Source organism: Theobroma cacao, chromosome 2, assembly GCF_053813885.1.
Source record: "Theobroma cacao isolate CCN51 chromosome 2, ASM5381388v1, whole genome shotgun sequence".
NCBI lineage: Eukaryota > Viridiplantae > Streptophyta > Magnoliopsida > Malvales > Malvaceae > Theobroma > Theobroma cacao.
Window position 1 is genome coordinate 2,002,996 of NC_142640.1, and position 19,158 is coordinate 2,022,153.

The 19,158-nt window shown below is 36.9% G+C and overlaps 1 protein-coding gene and 1 non-coding gene across 4 annotated transcripts; one reads left to right on the top strand and one right to left on the bottom strand.

Annotated features, from left to right (window-relative positions):
• Positions 1 to 10,466: 10,466 nt before the first annotated feature.
• On the bottom strand, positions 10,467 to 18,317 carry LOC18607322 (Major facilitator superfamily protein). Of its 3 annotated transcripts, none has more exons than XM_018116361.2 (16): positions 18,175 to 18,317; positions 17,394 to 17,525; positions 16,789 to 16,890; positions 16,170 to 16,274; positions 15,986 to 16,061; positions 15,068 to 15,142; positions 14,758 to 14,860; positions 14,614 to 14,679; positions 13,975 to 14,038; positions 13,467 to 13,564; positions 13,118 to 13,194; positions 12,830 to 12,943; positions 12,546 to 12,665; positions 11,896 to 12,024; positions 10,933 to 11,011; positions 10,467 to 10,765 (listed from the first exon to the last, which is right to left on the bottom strand). In XM_018116361.2, the coding sequence occupies exons 1-16, from the start codon at positions 18,231 to 18,233 to the stop codon at positions 10,632 to 10,634; spliced, it is 1,533 nt and encodes a 510-aa protein (XP_017971850.2). In that variant the 5' UTR covers positions 18,234 to 18,317; the 3' UTR covers positions 10,467 to 10,631. The 3 variants fall into 3 exon arrangements, with proteins under 3 accessions (XP_017971850.2, XP_007041476.3, XP_017971851.2); XM_007041414.3 differs by having other exon boundaries at positions 13,975 to 14,044; XM_018116362.2 differs by lacking the exon at positions 18,175 to 18,317 and adding an exon at positions 17,076 to 17,147 and having other exon boundaries at positions 13,975 to 14,044; positions 17,394 to 17,527.
• A 747-nt stretch (positions 18,318 to 19,064) lies between these two features.
• Positions 19,065 to 19,138, top strand: TRNAI-UAU (transfer RNA isoleucine (anticodon UAU)). Its single transcript has one exon. It is a non-coding gene; the product is annotated as a tRNA-Ile (tRNA).
• Positions 19,139 to 19,158: the final 20 nt, after the last annotated feature.

Genomic DNA, 19,158 nt, shown 5'->3' on the forward strand with positions numbered 1-19,158 from the left:
AGATGGCACTCGTCTTGATCGCGAATAACATTTTATTTTGTCAAGACTACCGTAGACGGGTGACACCTTGGTTGCTGTCATTGGTGGAGGACATCGACCCTTGGAATGTTTTCCCATGGGGGTATTATGTTTGAAAACTGACCTTGGACTACCTTTTGAAGGGGTTCGAAGTTCTTGACTTAAGCGTGACAAAGGAAACTCGGTTACGCTACAACATTTACGGATTTGCATGGGTGATAAAGCACTAAAACGTAACATTTTTCAGTTTCCTTTTGAACAAAAAATTTATGGGTGTAGTCGTTTATGATTGATGGTCTGATAATGGTTACATTTGACATGCAGTTCTGGGCAATGAGGTAATTTCGGCCTTCCGAAAAATAGTTACCCTCTTTGGTCCGAAGGACAACGTCCACCCACGAATGTGCAGATAGGATTGTAATCAGAAGCTAAAAGACTTCTACAAGACAATTTAGAAGTTAGTGTCATCTGACCAAGTGAGTGAACAGCTGCTAATTTTTGCGTTATATTTGTAAAATAATTTTCCCTATTCGATAATGACAACATTTTATTTGTTTATTTGTAGTTGTGGGCACTAGAGACGTTGGAACCCACCACGGATGAAGCCCTCCAGGAGTATTTTGTGGACCTTGATGTCCCGTTATCAGAGGGCAACGAGTACGTGCCAATATGGCACATGGAAGATCGGTTGGATTAGGGCTTAGGTGCGAGGCAAAAAAGGAGAAGCTTGAAGGAGAAAAGAGCCTCTGGTGGCACGAAGCGAATGCGCACCACCGCTGCTTTAGTTGATGAGTTGATGGATGAAGGGGACGACCATGGTCAAGGTAGTGAACAGTCGGTAAGGACAATTGTAACAGTTTTGTGTTCTCCAATTCCATTTGTGATTATCGAATAACATTTCTATGTTTGCAGTTAGACCATGGGTCGGCAGCTTCAGAACCACCCATCGATCCTCCTCAGATGCAAAGTGGAAATGACCCGTCGGTAAGATCGGTTCTAACAGTTTGTGTTATGCATTCCCACATATGTTTATCGAGTAACACAGTAATTTATGTAATTGCAGTTTATGGAAGCGAGGACAGGTCCTCAAGCACCGATCGGTTCAGCCCAACCCCAAACAGCTAACGAGCCGACGGTAAGGATATTAAAGTTGTAACGGTTAATATTCAACAATTTCAAATATGATTATTGAATAACACAGTTATATATGTAATTGCAGTTTGCGAAAGCAACGACAGGTCCTGAAGCACCGATCGGTCCGACTCCACCGCAGACTGCTAACGAGCCGTTGGTTAGGATATTAAAGTTGTAATGATTAATGTTCAACAATTCCATATATGATTATTGAATAACACAGTTTATATATGTTATTGTAGTTGACCTAGTCGAGAACAGTCAATGACGGAGCAGTCACAACCAACCAGCTCCAATGGATCATGCGCAAGCATGAAAAAGATATGTTGGAGCTGAAGGTTTCAATTCAGTCATTGAGTGTAGCAATGCAGACGATTGAGGATCGTATCGTTGGTCGGATTCTTGATGACCTTAAATCACAAGTACGCTATTCTATCTTCGCTTGTATTTTGATGGTTTACGTTTAGCAACTATTTAGACTGTGTTTTTTTTTATGGTTTTGATGGCTTTTGGGGTTATGTGGTAGTGGTTTAACTGGTTTTTGGTCATTAGCGGGTCAGGACATTTCTATTATAGTTAGTTGTTGCCGTGTCAGCTTTAGCGTGTCACAACATTATATATGTTATTCATGGCGTGTCACAACGTTTGATTTTGATATGCATGGCATGTTAGAACATTTTGCTTATTTTCCTTGGCGTGTCACCAAGTTTATCTTGTTATGCATGGCGTGTCACAACATTTTAATTGTTTTGCATGGCGTCTCACAACATTTTCCTCGTTATCCTTGGTGTGTCACCAAGTTTATCTTGTTATGCATGGCGTGTCACAACATTTTTCTCATTATCCTTAGCGTGTCACCAAGTTTATCTTATTATGCATGGCGTGTCACGACATTTTACTTATTTTGCATGGCGTGTGACAACATTTTACTTGGTATGCACTGCGTGTCACAACATTTTACTGTTTATGGGTTGCAGTATTTTATAAGCTAACTAACGATTTTTCCAATTTTGTAGGGCGGTCCATCTCACGGTGCTGGTTTAGAGCACAATGATGCTGATGATGGACAACATCATGAACCTGGTGTTGACATTGACGATGACATTCTTGGTGCTGATGGAGAGCACGTAACTCATGTAGATGACGTCGTCGAAGAAGCTGTGGCAGTGGATGCCACCCTTCAGTCAGATAATGCTGAAATAGAGCATCTTCCTCCGGTCGATGCATTCATTGACGCAGCAGCAGGAGCTATTGTTCTTTATCGTGAGAGCACTCCTGATGCAGTTGAGATATGATTGTCGTCACTAAAGTCATCTACTGTCCATCATGGTGCAGCAGAAATTTCAGACCCAACTTAGCGGGCACGACTGAAAATGGCGAGCAAATACATGGCAAGCCCATTCGTCGACCCCTTAGTGACCAGTCGAGATGTGAGGGATAAAATCGTAGAAGACTACGAAGCTTTCAAGAAAGAGGAGTCGGTGAGGTAAGCTCGTAAATAAAATTACAAGTATTGTTTTTTAATGAAACAGTTATCCATCAAGACTTATGAAATTAATTATGTTACATATGCAAGCGTAACGTCGGCATCTTAAGGGATCAAGGGGCTGACTTTTTCATAACCTTAGAGGATCCCAATGAGAAAATGACAAGTGAACATATCGACGCCTGCCTCAGCCTACTCTGCAAGCGAATGACAGGGCCGAAGTCGAAGTTGTACACTACCCGTGCATGCATGGTTGACACGATATTCTTCGTAAGTTTATTTGAAAATTGTTCAATTCTATAAATACTAAGTTTTTGATTGCATGAAGTGTAAGCTAATGTTTACATGTTTCACAGGACACCATCCGTATGCTACACACCGAATTTCCAATAGAAGATGCCCGAGCCAAAATGCAAATTCCAGATGAGTTGCAAGGCTATGTGGAGGGTGAAAGGCCAACGTACGCCAAAAAATGGGAAGATGTTGATTTCATCCTCGCGCCTTGCAACGTTGGTGGGCATTGGGTGGTTGCGAAGATCGACTTGGTGAGGTGGACGATCAAGGTCGTGGACTCAGCAAGAACTTTGGATGCTAAGGATAACGGAGTTCGTGCGGGTCAGATGACACTCTTGACGACAATGATGCCATTCATCTGCCACCAAGCGGGTTATTTCAACAACATACGTAGGAAGAGACGGGATTTGACATCGATGCCATTGGATATTCATTTATCAAAAGCTAAAGTGCATCGGCAGAATGATAGTGTCAGCTGCGGTATGTTCATGATAGGGTACATCGAGCATATTTTGCAATCAGAAAAGATTCGAATTAAGCAGAATATGATTGCAAAAATGCGTCAGCAATATGCTTTGAAAATTTTTTCCAACAGTTGTGAGAGCGAACCCTGAACATATAGGCCCTTGTCTATACAATTTTTTTAGTACACATAAATTTTTTTATACAATTCATTTTATACACAGTTTTTGTATACACTTGTTATTGTATACAATTCATTGTAAACATATATAATTCTTTCTGTATACACAATATACTTTGTACAATTATTTGATACACAATTAATTTTTTTGCCTATACACAATTAATTTGATACCAATAATTTTTTTCCTTTTCTATATACAATATATTTAATTTGATACACAGTCGAAAGAAGTCAGCGTGTAACGCCTTAAACATGATATCACTCAGCGTGTCCCAACATACATCTGCTTGCACTCAGCGTGTCACCCCAAAATTCTGTAACAAGTCAGCGTGTGACGCCGTAAATCCATTAACACTCGACGTGTCAGCTGATAAATTTGCTTCCACTCAGCGTGTCAGAACAATTGGGCCATGGCGTGTCACTCCATAAATCTCCAGATACTCAGCGTGTGACGCCATTAATCTGCTTCCAGTCGACGTGTCATAAGAATTGGGCCGTCACGTGTCACCCTAAATTGGCATTAATTAATTTCCAAGCACACCGACTGCACCAACCCAACATTACATTGATTAACATTGAATATATAGATTTTTCCATCCATCTAATTGCTTCCAGCATGAAATTGTTCTGTATCCATCCTCCCTTATTTTTTCAGTTGTTTCCAGGCCAAAATTCTATCCTGCCATTATAAAATCGTACGTCTAAATTTACACACCAGAACTTGTTATGCATGGCGGGTCAGAATAATTTAATTATTATGCATGGCGTGTCAGAACATTTTGCTTGTTATCCTTGGCGTGTCATAACCTTTTACTTGTTATGCATGGCGTGTTAGAACATTTGCTTGTTATCCTTGGCGTGTCACCCAGTTTATCTTGTTATGCATGTCGTGTCACAACATTTTACTTGTTATGCATGACGTGTCATTTCATTTTTCTTGTTACGAATGGCGTGTTACAATATTTGATTTGATATGCATGACGTGTCACAACATTTAACTTGTTATGCATGGCGTGTCACAACATTTAACTTGTTATGCATGGCGTGTCTCACATTTATTCCTTATTTATTTCTTCTGTATACCTTGTTGCACATTATGGCTTAACTCACTGGTGCATCTGTCCCATGTTTTGCAGATCCAACGCATATAGTATGAGGATCTTGACATTTTGTCTGCTCGGTAATTCTATGAGGCCCTTTTAGTTACGGACTTTGTTGCCAAATATTTCAGGCAGATAAGCAAATACATGGCTTCTGTTTGATAGAGATTGTAATCGAAAACATTTTTACAAATAATGTAAGAATGTACTTTAACACGATCTTGATCAGACAGAGGCCTTGACATGCTTATCTACCTGAAATATTTGGCAACAAAGTCCGTAACTAAAAGTGCCTCATAGAATGACCGAGCAGACAAATCCGTAAAGCAAAACGAATTCAACTACAATTTTCAGACACATTTAGTTAGGCGGTCAGGCTGTCTTCATTCACAACACAGCCTACATTTTCAGTCATTGTCCTTCGTATTGGACAGTTGTTGCGTGTGTGACCGGTTTTTCTACAACTTGAACATGCTTTGGGTCGACGCAGTCGTGGAGTCACCGATTGACTTGGATATGGTGCCGGATTTGTGGATGGAACTGTAAATGGGTATGGGCAGTTTTGTCTGTTATGCCCGTACCTTTTGCATTGCGAACATCTCCGTGCTCGACTGCTTTCACCAGCTGATGGAATCCTTCTCCTCCTAGGTTTTCCTGCTTGGCCTCGCCAAGGTGGGGGCAAGACGACAATTTGTTTCACATGATGGGGGATGTCCCACTCACTAGGATGCCCTACCAACCTAATGGATCATGAATAACCCTCCACGAAAATGGTTGTCTTGTAGTAGTCAACACAGAATTCAATGGCTTCACGATTGCATTTACTGAAAAACACTAAAAACTCAATCTTCAAGCACAATATAAATGCTATGTCAATTACGGTTCAAATAAGAATAAATATATTCTGACCTTATTGCTGCAATGGCATGGCAGTAAATTTGTTTGGAACTCACAACATGAACACGTCTTCTTGGACAGGTTTACAAGTCCGTCCATCTTCTCATTTTTAACTTTGAACTCTACTCGATCGATAGGCTTAACTAGAAAGTGATGTGCATCATTGAACCTTTTACTCAACTGCCTAGCAACCCAGGGGCTGAGGGGCGTGGTCACCTTGACGGCCTCCTCGTACCGTTCATGGAACCAACTCTGGAATATGTCTCTGATGAACCTGATCAAAACGGTGATCGGCATTTGTCTTGCATGCTTCAAGCATGAGTTAACACATTCCGCAATGTTGGATGTCATCATTTGGTATCGCCTTGCCGGTGAACATGCACATGCCTATTTCTCAAGCCCTATTCTCATAAGGTCCGTGTGGGCTCTCGGGTGAATCTGTTGTATCTGGTTCATATGTCTGTTGAAATCGGTCACCTTACAGCAATCTTGAGCAAGGGTGAAAAGCATACAAACATCGTCGCGCTTGAACTTGTTTTTAAAGTTTTTTTTCAAGTGGTAACCGCATAAACCATGGTGCGCTTCTGGGTATGCATTTTGGATTGCTTTCTTAATGTCGAGACGCTGATAAGAAATAAACATAGTGTTTTCAGGACAACCAACCGCATCACGTAGCTTGTTAAGAAACCACGTCCACGAGTCTTCGTCCTCAACATGGCCGATGCCAAACGCAACTGGATATACGCACTCGTTCACATCTTTGCATACAGCGACAAACAGAACACCCTTGAACCTGCCTTTCAGATGTGTCCCATCAATTGCAACCGTAGGATGCATTACATCCCTAAACCCCTGAATACAAGCTCCGTATGACCAGAAACAATATTTGAATCTCTCTTCCTCATCAGTAGACACTGCAGTCACTGTGCCAGGATTTTCTTGTTCTAACATATAAAAATACGATGGTAGTAGTTGAAATGACTCCTCCGGTAGACAAAAAACAAGCCTCTTCGCATACTCCTTCGCTTGCTAAGCCTTACCATACAAGCATTCCAATCCCCACTAAACCCTCATCTCACAAATTATGTCCTTAGGCCTCAATGCTACTCCATTAGCCCGAATCTTGTGTGACATAAGTTCACCAATCATCTTCGCACTCGTAGTTGGAAACCGCCCTTGCAAACCATCAACGGTACAGGTGTGTACTTTGTGGAATGTTCGAACTTTCCAATATTTTCCTCTATCAGGTAACTTCGTTGCACGAACATTGAACTTGCATGCCTTGTCCTTGCAACCAACCTCATAACGAGCTTTACATGACCTTTTTACTCTTATCGCAAACTTCTCTTTTATAACCAACATGTTCAAAGCTCATTTCAACTCTGCATTCGACGAAAACATTCTTCCTTTGTATAAGCGATCTTCGGCACATGTCGACTCCTCAATGGTAATTGTTTGGAAGGAGAACCTTTCAGCACCTATAATTGCCCACGTACGAGATATCCTTGCATTTTTCCTTTCCTGATCACTGTCATCGAGCAATGTATCAAGGGAACGATACCCGTTCTCACTAGCGCTGGGGTTATTGTATATGAGGTCATCACATTGAACATTTCTTACATCAACACCTCCAACAGGTTCCGTTTCGCCTTCAACATTATTGCAAATTCGAATGTCACTATCATAAAGGCAGTCATCGTCTGAACTGTCATCTTGCGATTGTTCAAGCCCATCATCTGAAGTGTGATCAAATGTATCTTCACCGGTAGCGAACAAATCCTCATTTCCCTCATCAAATGCAGTATTACTCCAGCGTCGCAGTGTCACCCTCCAACCTCACATTGTTGTCCTCAACTGTTGTATTCTCATTTGACAATGGCATTTCACACTCTACAGTTTCACCCGATCGTTGCATTTGTTCAAGAGAAGCAAGAAATTGATTTGATGCACATCTTGATCGATATTATGCAGCCAACTGTTCTGTGAATCTCATTTGTCTATCGGGTTGCACAAATTCTTGTGCATACCTCAATTGCCATTGTTGTGGGTTACGGACCGAATGCTGTGGTATATGTGAAGCATTGTAAATCTCATTTTGATTGAGCTGATTATCATGTTGTCCAACTTCTCTATGTGACATAACATTTGTTTGGCGTCCCTTAATGCTGACATATACAGCCGGAACATTCCTCTGTTCTAGCAAAATTAATGCAACATCCTCATCGTCCTTGATAATTGGCCGTGATAGCTCTTCGGGTGTACTGATCAATGCATGTAACTCAATCTCGTCAATTTCTGAGTTTACCCCAACAACATCTTCAACCAGCTTCATCAAGCCCACAAACGACAAATCACTCCTAACCCCCCGCATTCGTGACTCACCACCCTTGTAAATGCCATCCACCCACTGACCACCGTGTCTTATCACAAGTCGCACAATTGGAACCCCACTGAAATTTTGAAAAAAAAAAATTGTCAATCATTTTACACAATACATGCTGTGATCAAAAATTTGTCAGTCGTGTTGTTACACGCCATGCAAATGACGTAAAATGTTGTAAAACGCCATGCATATTAAGTCAAATGTCGTGACACACCATGCATCAGTATCGTGACACGCCATGCATCACTGCGTGACACGCCAAACATTGTAATTACTGACTGGTTACACCAACATCCGTGACACGTTAAAAACCCAAAAAACCAATTAACCCACGACACACCAGGAACAGCCATGACACGCCAAAAACCCATAAATTCAGTTAACCCACCACACCCTAGGAACAGCCGTGAGACGCTAACAACCCAAATAACTAGTTAACCCACAACACGTCAGTAACAGCCGTAACACGCTAAAATAACTCTTCACTCATGTTATAGATGCATGGCGTGTAACAACTTTGGGTAATGTTTCTAATCCATCTTATCATTTACACCAAATGTTTCAGAAATTTAAGTGTGTTACAGAAATAAACCCAATAACAGGTACCTTGATGTCATCTCTACTATAGGGTGTGTTAATCTACGACAATGTGGCCAGATGCCGAGAGATAGACCACAGCCCGATGACGATGGTGCTCAACAGAGAGTTGACAGACTCATACAGTTCAGAGATCTGAGAGAGCTGACAACGATGGTGCTCAATAGAGACTTGCCAGAGTTGAGATAGAGAAAGATGACTGAGGCCAAACAGCTGCACGCATTTATTTTTAATGTTTTTCATTTTCTTTCTGGCGGGAGGTAGATAGCTCAAACAGCTGAGTATTTATTTGAAATGATGTTTTTAAGAGCATTTTGGTCTACTCATGTTTATTTTTGGATAGAAATAGATAACTTTATATGGGTAATTATTTTTGAAATCACCTTATCACGAGGTCCTTCTCTCATAATTTTCTCTTTATAGAAAGTGAGGGTTTCTTTTCACTTTGAATTTTCAATTATTTAAAATGAAACGTCAAAATCAAAAGATTGAAAAACAAATGAAATTGATTATTTAGTTGTGATCAAAATTTATTATACAAATTAAATAAAAATAATTATATGCATAATTAAAGATAGAAATTGAAAAAAGAAATATACGAGAAAAATTTTCTGAGAAAATTCATCACTTTTTTTTAATTTAAAACGACAAATGCATAAAAATAAAAAAAATTAAAAAAACCCTAAGACAAAAACATGAAAGATCTCTTTCGGGGGGACAGCCGGCTCCCACAGACATGTTAGCCATAACTTTTGTGGCACTAGTATGACCATGAAGGGATACTATCATTGTACGGAGACATTAAATTTTGTGGTCACTAGCATGACCATGGAGGGGTACTATCACTGTACCGAGAGGTTAAGTCTTGTGGTCACTAGCACGTGAGAAAGAAAACTATCAAATCCCGAATCATCGTCTTTCCTCTTTTTCCAACCTTTTTCCCTCAATCATTGTACCACTATCTTTGAAAATCGTGATATCGTGACAAGTAATATTAAAATAAATTTAATTAATATGAAATTTTTATAAAAAATAATAAAATCAAGATAAATATCATATATTTTGAATCAATAATAGATGTATATTTTAGATTTATTGTAAATAAAAATTTTTTTTACTTAATAAATATATTTTTTGAATTGAAAATATGAATTTAAGAGATTAGATTCATAATCTTATGACAAATGATATCAGATTTTATTTAATTTTTTATTAACTTAAAATATTTTTGAGAGATATAAAATTAAGATAGATTTATATCAAAGTAAATTTTATTCTTTGAGTAAAAAGAGAGAGTGATGCATGTATTATCTTAATATGATAACTAAATTATTTATAATATTTTATTTTTTTATAGACGAATATTGAGAATATCATTGTAACTTTTTGTGGAAAAAAATTTTAAAAATCAAGAAAAGATGAAATTAAAGTCAAAATTAACAGAAAAAAATTATGTACATCAAATGATATAAACACATATCAATACAACAAATCATTGAGACATACTGAGGACAGTGTTGTAACTTTATATTAATATAATTGAAAGCATCAAAGAAAAATGAAGTTAAAGTCAAAATTCGTGAAACAAAAAGTACGCATGAAATTAATTTATGGATGACCTGTCTTGTCGTATTTATGTCGTTATCTTACTTCATAAATTGTGGTGATAGAGTTGTACAAAATTACAAATAAATAAGAAAAATATTGTTTGAGTAATTGAGCTCTCGTTGTGTACGTGTTCCCCCCTAGACTTCAACCTAATGGTAGAACCAAACGCATAGGGCAAAAGGGTATGGCCAACCTACATGGTAGTGGGATCCACTAACCTGCGGCCATGCCCAGAAAAGGCAAAAAAAGGAAAGCAAAAGGGTTGTCCATGAACCAACTTGTTAATGAAGCACAATGCAATCATTAAATAAAAGTGTAATTATCAATAAACAATCTGCATGTACAAGATGCTGAAGTCTTTCTGAACATTCAAGTCTGAGAACTCCATCTACATAAGGTTAATGCCAACACAGGGAAGTAAAGAATCAGTATAGGTATCGCAGTTCGTTTTCAGTGAGGAGAGAGCATTCAGGGTTCACCAGAAGACTCTCTTGCTTCTGCAACTTTTGGTCCAAGCAAGGGTGTCGTGTTTGATCTGTCAACTTCAGTGACTTGTCCCTCACTATCTTCATTAAATCTATCCACACTGTGCAGAAATGTTCCTGCCATTGCCATGCATGGAATTCATTCAGCCACTCCAATTTCCAAGACTTTTCCAATTGTATAAGCTAATAATTTGCCTCAACTAACCCCCCAAAAAAGACCCATTTTCTGTTTGGTTGTGAAAGAAGACAAGGGAAAAAAGACAGACACAGAGAAGTGACGATACCGATAAACCATATCCCAGCTGCTGGAAACAGAATTGATGTTAGAATAAGAGCAGTTTCTCTCCAGTTGTTGACAGAGTCCTGCACAATCTCTTTAAAGGTAAGTTTTCAATATATTTACAGGCTAAAATATGTATGTAAAACAAATATCAGGAACTTGGAGAATTGTGGAATTTGAAGTTATAAACATTACAAGTTTTTCTTGAACAATCTGAACTTTCCGTTATGTAGGTTATGGTAATTTATGGATACAATATATACAAGAGGATACTTGGAATTTTTTACTTAAAGGACTAGTCTTCCCCAACCATAGACAGGGATTTCTGATCCAACTATTCAACAAAGAAGCGTGGTCGATACAAAAGTCTGAATTTAAAGAAAAGGAAAAGATAGTAGCAACTAGAAAGTAATGTGTTATCTGCAATGCCTTGTAGAAAAGAGAGAAACCAAATAATTTTGTTAGATTAGGTGAAAAGCTGATTAAACATGCATTGCAAGACCTTTCAAATCCTTGTCTTAACTTTTTCAGCTATTAAATTAACAATTTAAAAAATTAACCTTTAGTTTCTTTTCTACATCATGAATGTCAAGTAGCTATAGTTCATAGAAGTCATTTTGCAGTTATTCTTCTCTTGTAACCTTTGGATGGTAGAAAGGAGGTTCTATTTGGTCCAAAAAGGAAGTAAAATTTTATTCTTTAATTAAAACCTTATCTTTGTTATTTGACAAAAATATTTTAAATTCTGGAAGTATTTAACCTCATTCAATACTATGGAAGTTGGGTTTAATTTTTTTCCATAATTAGTAGTTCATTAGACCTACTCCCTTACTTCCTAGCTCTGCCCCTGACCAAACAAAGTTGTTGAGTACCAAGAAAGTTCTACAGAAAGAAACACCAAATGCTTATCTGCCAATAGTCAGTGCTGTAAATAAATGCACATGCAGAATTTGTTGAAAAGGCAAACCTCGAGGACTCCCACAAGTGGTGAAGAAGGCACATCACCAAATATGTGAATTGAAACAGTAGAGAGAGCCATAGATAATGGTCTCAAACTTGGCTTAACACAGTGGAGACATATGAAATTTACAGGACCCTGCAAAGGAAAAACTAAAGCACTTCATATTGTGGAAATAGTTTTCAGTTTGGGCTTCCTAACATGCCTTTTGATGGTAATAACGTAAGTAGCAAAGCTGTTTAATTTCTGAGCTAACAAGAATTTTGTCTTAGTTTACAAGTGGAATACACCAGGTAACTCGATAAATCTTCCATAATTGTTAACTTTATGTGAGTAAAATCCTTGGTTAACTAGTAGTAAAGCAAAACTAAATAAGATAAAATGAAGACAAAAGGAAAAAAAAAAAAAAAAGAAAACAGAGAACACCGTCAACTATATGATCTAACCTCTGACACCCTTGGTTGCTCTGATTGTAATTCCCAAATCAAGACCTCGACTTGGTAGACAGATATCGAATCTACTGCTAGAAGAAACTAAACTACAGGCCCAATAACTATCTACTGATGCATTAAATTTCAGTTCATCCAAATAAGAATGTAATACTGCAATAGCTAATAACTAGTAAGACAGGATTCTATTTTACTTTAGAAAAGAGATACCTGGGTGGCAAAGACCAGTAATTCACCAATTGAGAAAAGAGCTAGGAAAGCATACATGCTCTTAAAACAAAAGGCAGTGAAACAAAAGATTGCCCCAACAAATGTTGCCATTGAGAGAAGCTGCAGAAAGAGTCCATGGAATTTGGTGATGCAGAACAAGCATGTTAGTGGCATCAGGGCAAAAGCATATAATGTACTACTATATATGCATGAAGCAATTGATATGTAAATGTATCAAGAAAATTAATCTTAGAGCATTTCCTTTAAAATGCAAGAGAGCTTACCTTGAAAGCATTGGAGATTGTGGAAGTCATGAGATCCAGAACATAACCTCCTGCTAGTGTGCCAAATATTCCACAGACAATGGTTATTCCTCCAAATATAAGATCTGCATCACTCTGCAAGAAGATCTTAACTTGAGATAAAATATCACCAATTTATTTTATGCATTGCCGCTTTGTCTTATTAGCAGTTTCTATCTTCCGAAAAGACATAAATTTTAAAAAATAAAGGAAATATTAGACATTAGTTTATAAGAAGATATTACAGTCACATATACTTTAAAAGCTTACCATTTTATAAATATTGTAACCAGCCTTAGGCCCCCAATAAGAGTAAGCACCTAAAACAAAGTTGTATGCACAATAACCTGAAAAATGGCCACTCTCGAGTTAACTTATTTATGAGTTGTCAGAACATGAATAAAATTATTACAACCCACTATGTACATGTCCTGAAAGAAAGTTCATCAAGGAGTGAGTAATTGAACCAGTAAGACAACTCATTGAACTGGAAAAAAACATCAATTGCATAAAGAATTACAAGAACAACAAATTTAACATAGAAGTCCACCATGACTGTTTTTCAGAGATACATTAGCACAACAGCAACTCATATGTGAAGCAGGGTAAAAGGACATACCTAGAACATTGACAACATAAACCTTATCAACCAAAAGTTCTTTCATGTCTTTGGTAAATCTTGAAAACCGGTTCAAATTAAACAATGCACATTTTAGCCTGGCCAGACAAAAGTATGCAAACAACATATGAAAATTATTCAGATACATTTTCAAATGGAAGACTTCCCATATGCATAAGATATGCTGATAATCATAGTTGTAGTTGTAGGGGAAATAACAGCAGAAAAAAAGCTATGCATGCATAAAACAAGATAACAAAGCAGAGATATTAACCCACTGAAGCTCAAGCTATCTATAGTTAGTGCATCTTCTATTCTTGCTATGGATCCTGATCGTTATATTGAATATGTATTATGCTATAGAGAGTTTGGGACACAGCTTAAAATTATGTTTTTCCAGTTTCTAGTACATAATAAGAAGTTTCTGCAATACTACAAGTAGCATAAGGCCTACAAATAAGCAATTGTATATAACATATATTATGAGCTTCAAGATAATGGCCCTCACTTGGAAAATGTATGGCCGAACTCTTCCTTCATGGATTCTGCACTACCTTTAACATTTAAAGCCTCTGTATCTTCATCAAGCATCAAAACCGTTAAGTACATCCAATAATAAGAGATCTTACACATAAGAAACTAAGTCACAGGACAAATCACCAAATGAGGTTTCATGTAATGATTAATTTCTTAACAAGAAATTATGGCTGAAAATAGAACAGAGGGTAACTCATCCAACCATATTGCACCTAAGATAAACTACTCGAGCAATAATCGAACCTTGAGCTTAATTCCGTTAGATTTATTATAGCACACACATGTTAGGGTTAAGCGAACATCAATGGTTCAAACAAATTATAAACTTCAATAATTTTTTTTTCTTTTTTTTTGAGGGGGGCAAGGCAGGTAGAAAGGGAAACATTACTTCTCAAGCACATCTTTGACAAAGCATCAAACTTTACTCAGTAGGTAGTTCATGTTAGATTTTAGTTATTGCAACTTGCAAGACCTGCTTGGAATATAAAATGGAAGTAAAGATATTCTAAAGTGATCTATATACGAGAAATCATGACATGTTCTTTTCTGGTCAAGAACATAATACAGTTTTCAAGAGAGAAGTGCAATAGATATGTCAATTAAGCAGCACCTTGAACTTCTGGTATAGCTGTCTCCATGGAGATCAGTGCTTTTCGAGACTCAGCAGGAGCAAAACCTGTATCATTGAATCATTAGAAAGTAAGTGGAAAAGGTCTACAGGACCAATCCAAGTTGCTAGGTATCCAATGTGCACCTTTCAACTGCAAAGGCTTCATAACAAAACCCAGAATAGCAAATGGAAGCATCATAATGGCTTCCACCCAGAATGCAAAACGCCAATTAAGATAACTTCCAACCTGTTAGGAAGATCGCTATTGGCTAGTTATCTCAAATTAACTTATGGGCAGAGTATAGAGTATCATGAAATATGGACTATACCAAAACTTGGCAGATCTGAAATAAGGATGGTTCTTCTACTTCTAAACTAGGAAGGAACTTACGAGATCAATTTACAAAGAGAAAAAAATTTAATATGTATAAAAGAGCAAGAAAAGAAAACTTACTAATCCACCATAAACATAGCCGAGTGCATATCCAGTTGGTATACACATGTAAAATATTGCCAACCATGCTGTTTTCTGATACAGGGGCAGGAGAAGAATAAGATGCAGGGGGATGACATCAACAACAGGTTTCTGGTAAAAGGAGGAAAATACACACAAAGAGCATGCTGCATATAACCCCCAAACTCAAAATATGCAATAGCTAGATGACTGTGATCAATAGACATAACAAAATAATTAGATTGAACCCTGAGAGGCTACTAAATTTATATAAAGGGCCATCCCAAAACAATTAACTTAATTTCAGCTTTCAACATTAAAAGTTTGAAGCCTCAACATCGTTCTTTCACCTTTTTCAATCATACCAATTTGTGGAAAAGGGCCCAAATTCCTTAATTTTTAAGATAAAGTGACTATCCCATTTGGCCACATTAGATCTTCATTCAAATCAATAAGTTAAAAACCTTAACATGCATCAACTTTAAGATTCACTAAATAAAGGAAATTGTGCCATAGATCAGAGATCAACATTGCAAGTGCAGTACCCCAAAATTTAAAGAAATAGGTTCAAAAGGGAAAAAAAAATCAAAAATAAAATATGAACAAACCCACGAGGTAATGAACTTACTTTAATATGAAAATTCTAAGAACTTTAATACATAAGTATCAGCCGAAAGTATTGGGAATTTTGTGACATCTTGATGAAAATCAAACAAAAACTGCACACACACACACACACACACACATATAACTGAAATGGAACACATCTCAAAACCAGTATGCAGGGCTGGTGTATCCCCCACTTGTCTATATAGTTCATACGAGAAACCTGATGCCTTTTGTATTAGTACATCAGGCACCAAAGTTCAGACAAGCTTAATATCCCTACTGTTATCAGAGAGAAAAGAAATAAAATACCTGTGCGACAGGGGCATTGTCATCAATGAAAGGAGCTGCAAGACTGATAAATGAAGCCTCACCAACACCAACTAGCCTAGAAAGAATAAGATTAGCACAGTGATCTTATTACTTATTATCTTAGTGCTAAAATAATCATATATTTAAAAAATGAAGAAAGGAAAGAAACAATTAACCCACTTACATGCGGCAGATTGTTATGGACCAGAAATTAAATGAAAAACCACAACCAGTTGTAGCCAAAGTCCATACTGACAATCCAACTCCAATAAGTCTAAATGGATTAACACTGCAAACATTTTATAAATACATAAGGACTCACATACAAATCAACTTAAACTGAGTCATATAACCTTAAACTTTTTATAGGATAATCTTAAGTAACTTATATGGCTAACTGTGGCGCCCCAAACACAATATTCATCTTGATCACATCCAATCAGACTACAAGATATAAGAGCACAAAACAATTAAACATACCCCAGAAGCGAGATTTATCTGACACATGCATGCATGATTAATTTGTGTTCAGTAATTTGGAAACAAAGTGACTAAATTCCGGCCTTTACACAGAAAGATTTAAGTAATTATCATAAGGCACAAGCACATATACATATATAATGAACATTACATCAAGAATGAGGCTTCTATTCAACATTAAAGCTATACATGAAAAGTATAGCCAAACCAAGTGGATGAAAGTTAAATATTTATGATACTTATAAGCATATGCTTGGCCCATATTTCTGCAGTTTACATTTTTTTTTATTAAATGAATTTTCCAGACAATTGAATTTCCTTACCTCTTTGCTAATGATGCAAATATCGGAGAAGCCACAAGAAGTCCAACCATAAATGCAGATGACAGAATTCCATCTTCAAAGTTGTTCAAGTTAAATTCACCCCTACACAGAACAATGAACTCAAAATAAACGAAAGAGTTTAAAAGGTCCCAAAAAGTAACTGCAAATTTATTTACAGATCAATTGAGCAGTTAGAAGTTCAAGGAGGTTTAAGTTCTCAAATAAAACAATGGCTATTATGTCAAAGGTGGTGCATCAGACAATGAATAATAAGCTTGCAAACATACATGAGTTGGTATTGTAAGTCTTTTCCATCAATAAATATCTACATTGAGCCAACACAGCTTCAGTCTTGCACTCTAATGCTCCAAAAAAGAAAAGAAACAAAACCACATATTATAAATTCCTTAATTTTTCTTCGTCACAAACTAATCTCTCCCAAGACTCCCATGTCTCCCAGTTTTGGTAGAAAATGAAACAAATTAATGAGATATCAACAGGTATTTACAACTGTTGTCCCCACCCACCCACAGAACCTAATAAGAATATCCACCATCGAATGCCTCAGCATAAAGAAAAGAAAAGTGAGGGACTCCAAGTCTTACTGTATTCCACTACCAGAAGTGCATGTACCACTAGATGTGCAAGTCCCCTGACTCCCATTCACACCATTGCTTGCTATTGCTCCTCGATCCACATAATTTAACAAGTTAATAACACAGAAGATAACCAGCAACCTGCAAAAACAAACCATAATGTCTAAAGCACTACTAAAATTTTAAAGCATCACTTGCAAAATCTGAAAAAAAATTTAGGTGTCACTGCCAATCGACCCTAGCTTTAAATAAACAAATTTAATCTACAACTCACGGCCATGACACATAACTACTGGCTTTCGAAAGAAGCTCAATGTCTCCTCAAATTGTGTGCTCACTCTTACTAACATGGAATTATTACAGTTTCTATCTAGTCTTGGACAAGCAAAACGGAGCACTCTTTCCTTTCCTGCTCATAACATAAACTGTATATTGCATAAAGTGATCTCCTAAACATCTGAAAGCGTTGAACTTTGCTGCATGAGCGAACAGTCAGGAACCACTAACCTTAATTCTTAAAAAAAAAAAAAAAAGCACGCATAAAATGCAGAATATGGGTACTCGGGTAAAGAATTCGAGCCAAAATCTGGACTTCCAAACAAATCCCAAATATCCCAAATGACCAAAAAGCCAGCAAAGCAACTAACTTTAAAAGGCAAAACAACTAGGTGAAGCTTCTAACAACTATAATCTTCATTTTTGCTTTCTTTTTCCTTCATTTTCTCAGCCAGCAAACTAACGTTCGACATTCAAAAGCTTATCAAAATAAGGACAAACTAAAGAAAGATACCTTTTGGGTGTGAACCAGGAAGGCTCTGGAACTGATAATGAGACTGAATTCCTCGCCATGTCTGTCTCTGCAGAAGAAGCTTTTGCTTCTCCTTGTCACACCCGTACTCCACTGTCGATATTTCTTGATTTTTGTTTTCTGACGTTGGCTTTTGAATGGTAGTTAAGTTGGTAGTTAAGTTTATAAGAAAAGAAAGAATCTTGAAATGCTATTGGTCACTTCGGTTTGGTAAAAACTGAAACGTGCTGTACTTCTTAAAAAAAAACAGTTTGGTGTACCTTTAATTTGGTAAAATATCCTGCTTAAAAATTTTGATTAAAATTATACAAAAATTTATTAATTTTTAAAATAAATATTTTATCTCAAAAAATATTTTTATTAGACATATAGATTCGATCTTTAATCAAATTAATATTTTCGTCAATTTGATAACATGATAAAAGTAAAAAACAATTTTAACTTTGATTAAATTTTCAAATTATTATTAAATAATTTTATTAACTTTTTTATTAATTAAATAAAAATTCTCATATGAGGAGTACCGGAACTAAGCTCCTTGGGAGCCCGATTGGAGATCCCTAGGGAACCCGATCGAGGCTCCCCTCCTTTGGGGTCCCTGAGAGCACGGTCGGTGTTCCCCTCTCTTTAAGAGTTTTTATTTTTTTAAAAAAAATATAATAATCATTTTTTAAGTTAACAAAAAAATATTTTAATTTTTTCATAATCTCTGTTAATAGTGATCTTAAGATGAAATATTCATTTTAAAAATTAATATACCTACTTGAAATTTTGAATAAAATTTAAAAATAAGGTGTTTTACTCTATAAAACTTGGAACTCTATTTTGTTTCAGTTATGTGGTTTATGAGTATAGAATGCATTAAAGGTATAGGTCCCGTAGCTCAGTCGGTTAGAGCGTTGGTCTTATGAGCCGAAGGTCGCGAGTTCGAGCCTCGCCGGGACCAATTTTATTATTGACTATTTT

What these genes read in the sequence shown, in the direction of transcription:
- LOC18607322 (XM_007041414.3), bottom strand. Translation starts at nt 18,233, where the DNA reads ATGGCGAGGAATTCAGTCTCATTATCAGTTCCAGAGCCTTCCTGGTTC. An exon ending in TTTGCATCATTAGCAAAGAG is followed by an intron (nt 16,275 to 16,788) that starts GTAAGGAAATTC and finishes AAATGTTTGCAG; the next exon opens with TGTTAATCCATTTAGACTTA. An exon ending in GTTACAATATTTATAAAATG is followed by an intron (nt 12,944 to 13,117) that starts GTAAGCTTTTAA and finishes ATCTTCTTGCAG; the next exon opens with AGTGATGCAGATCTTATATT.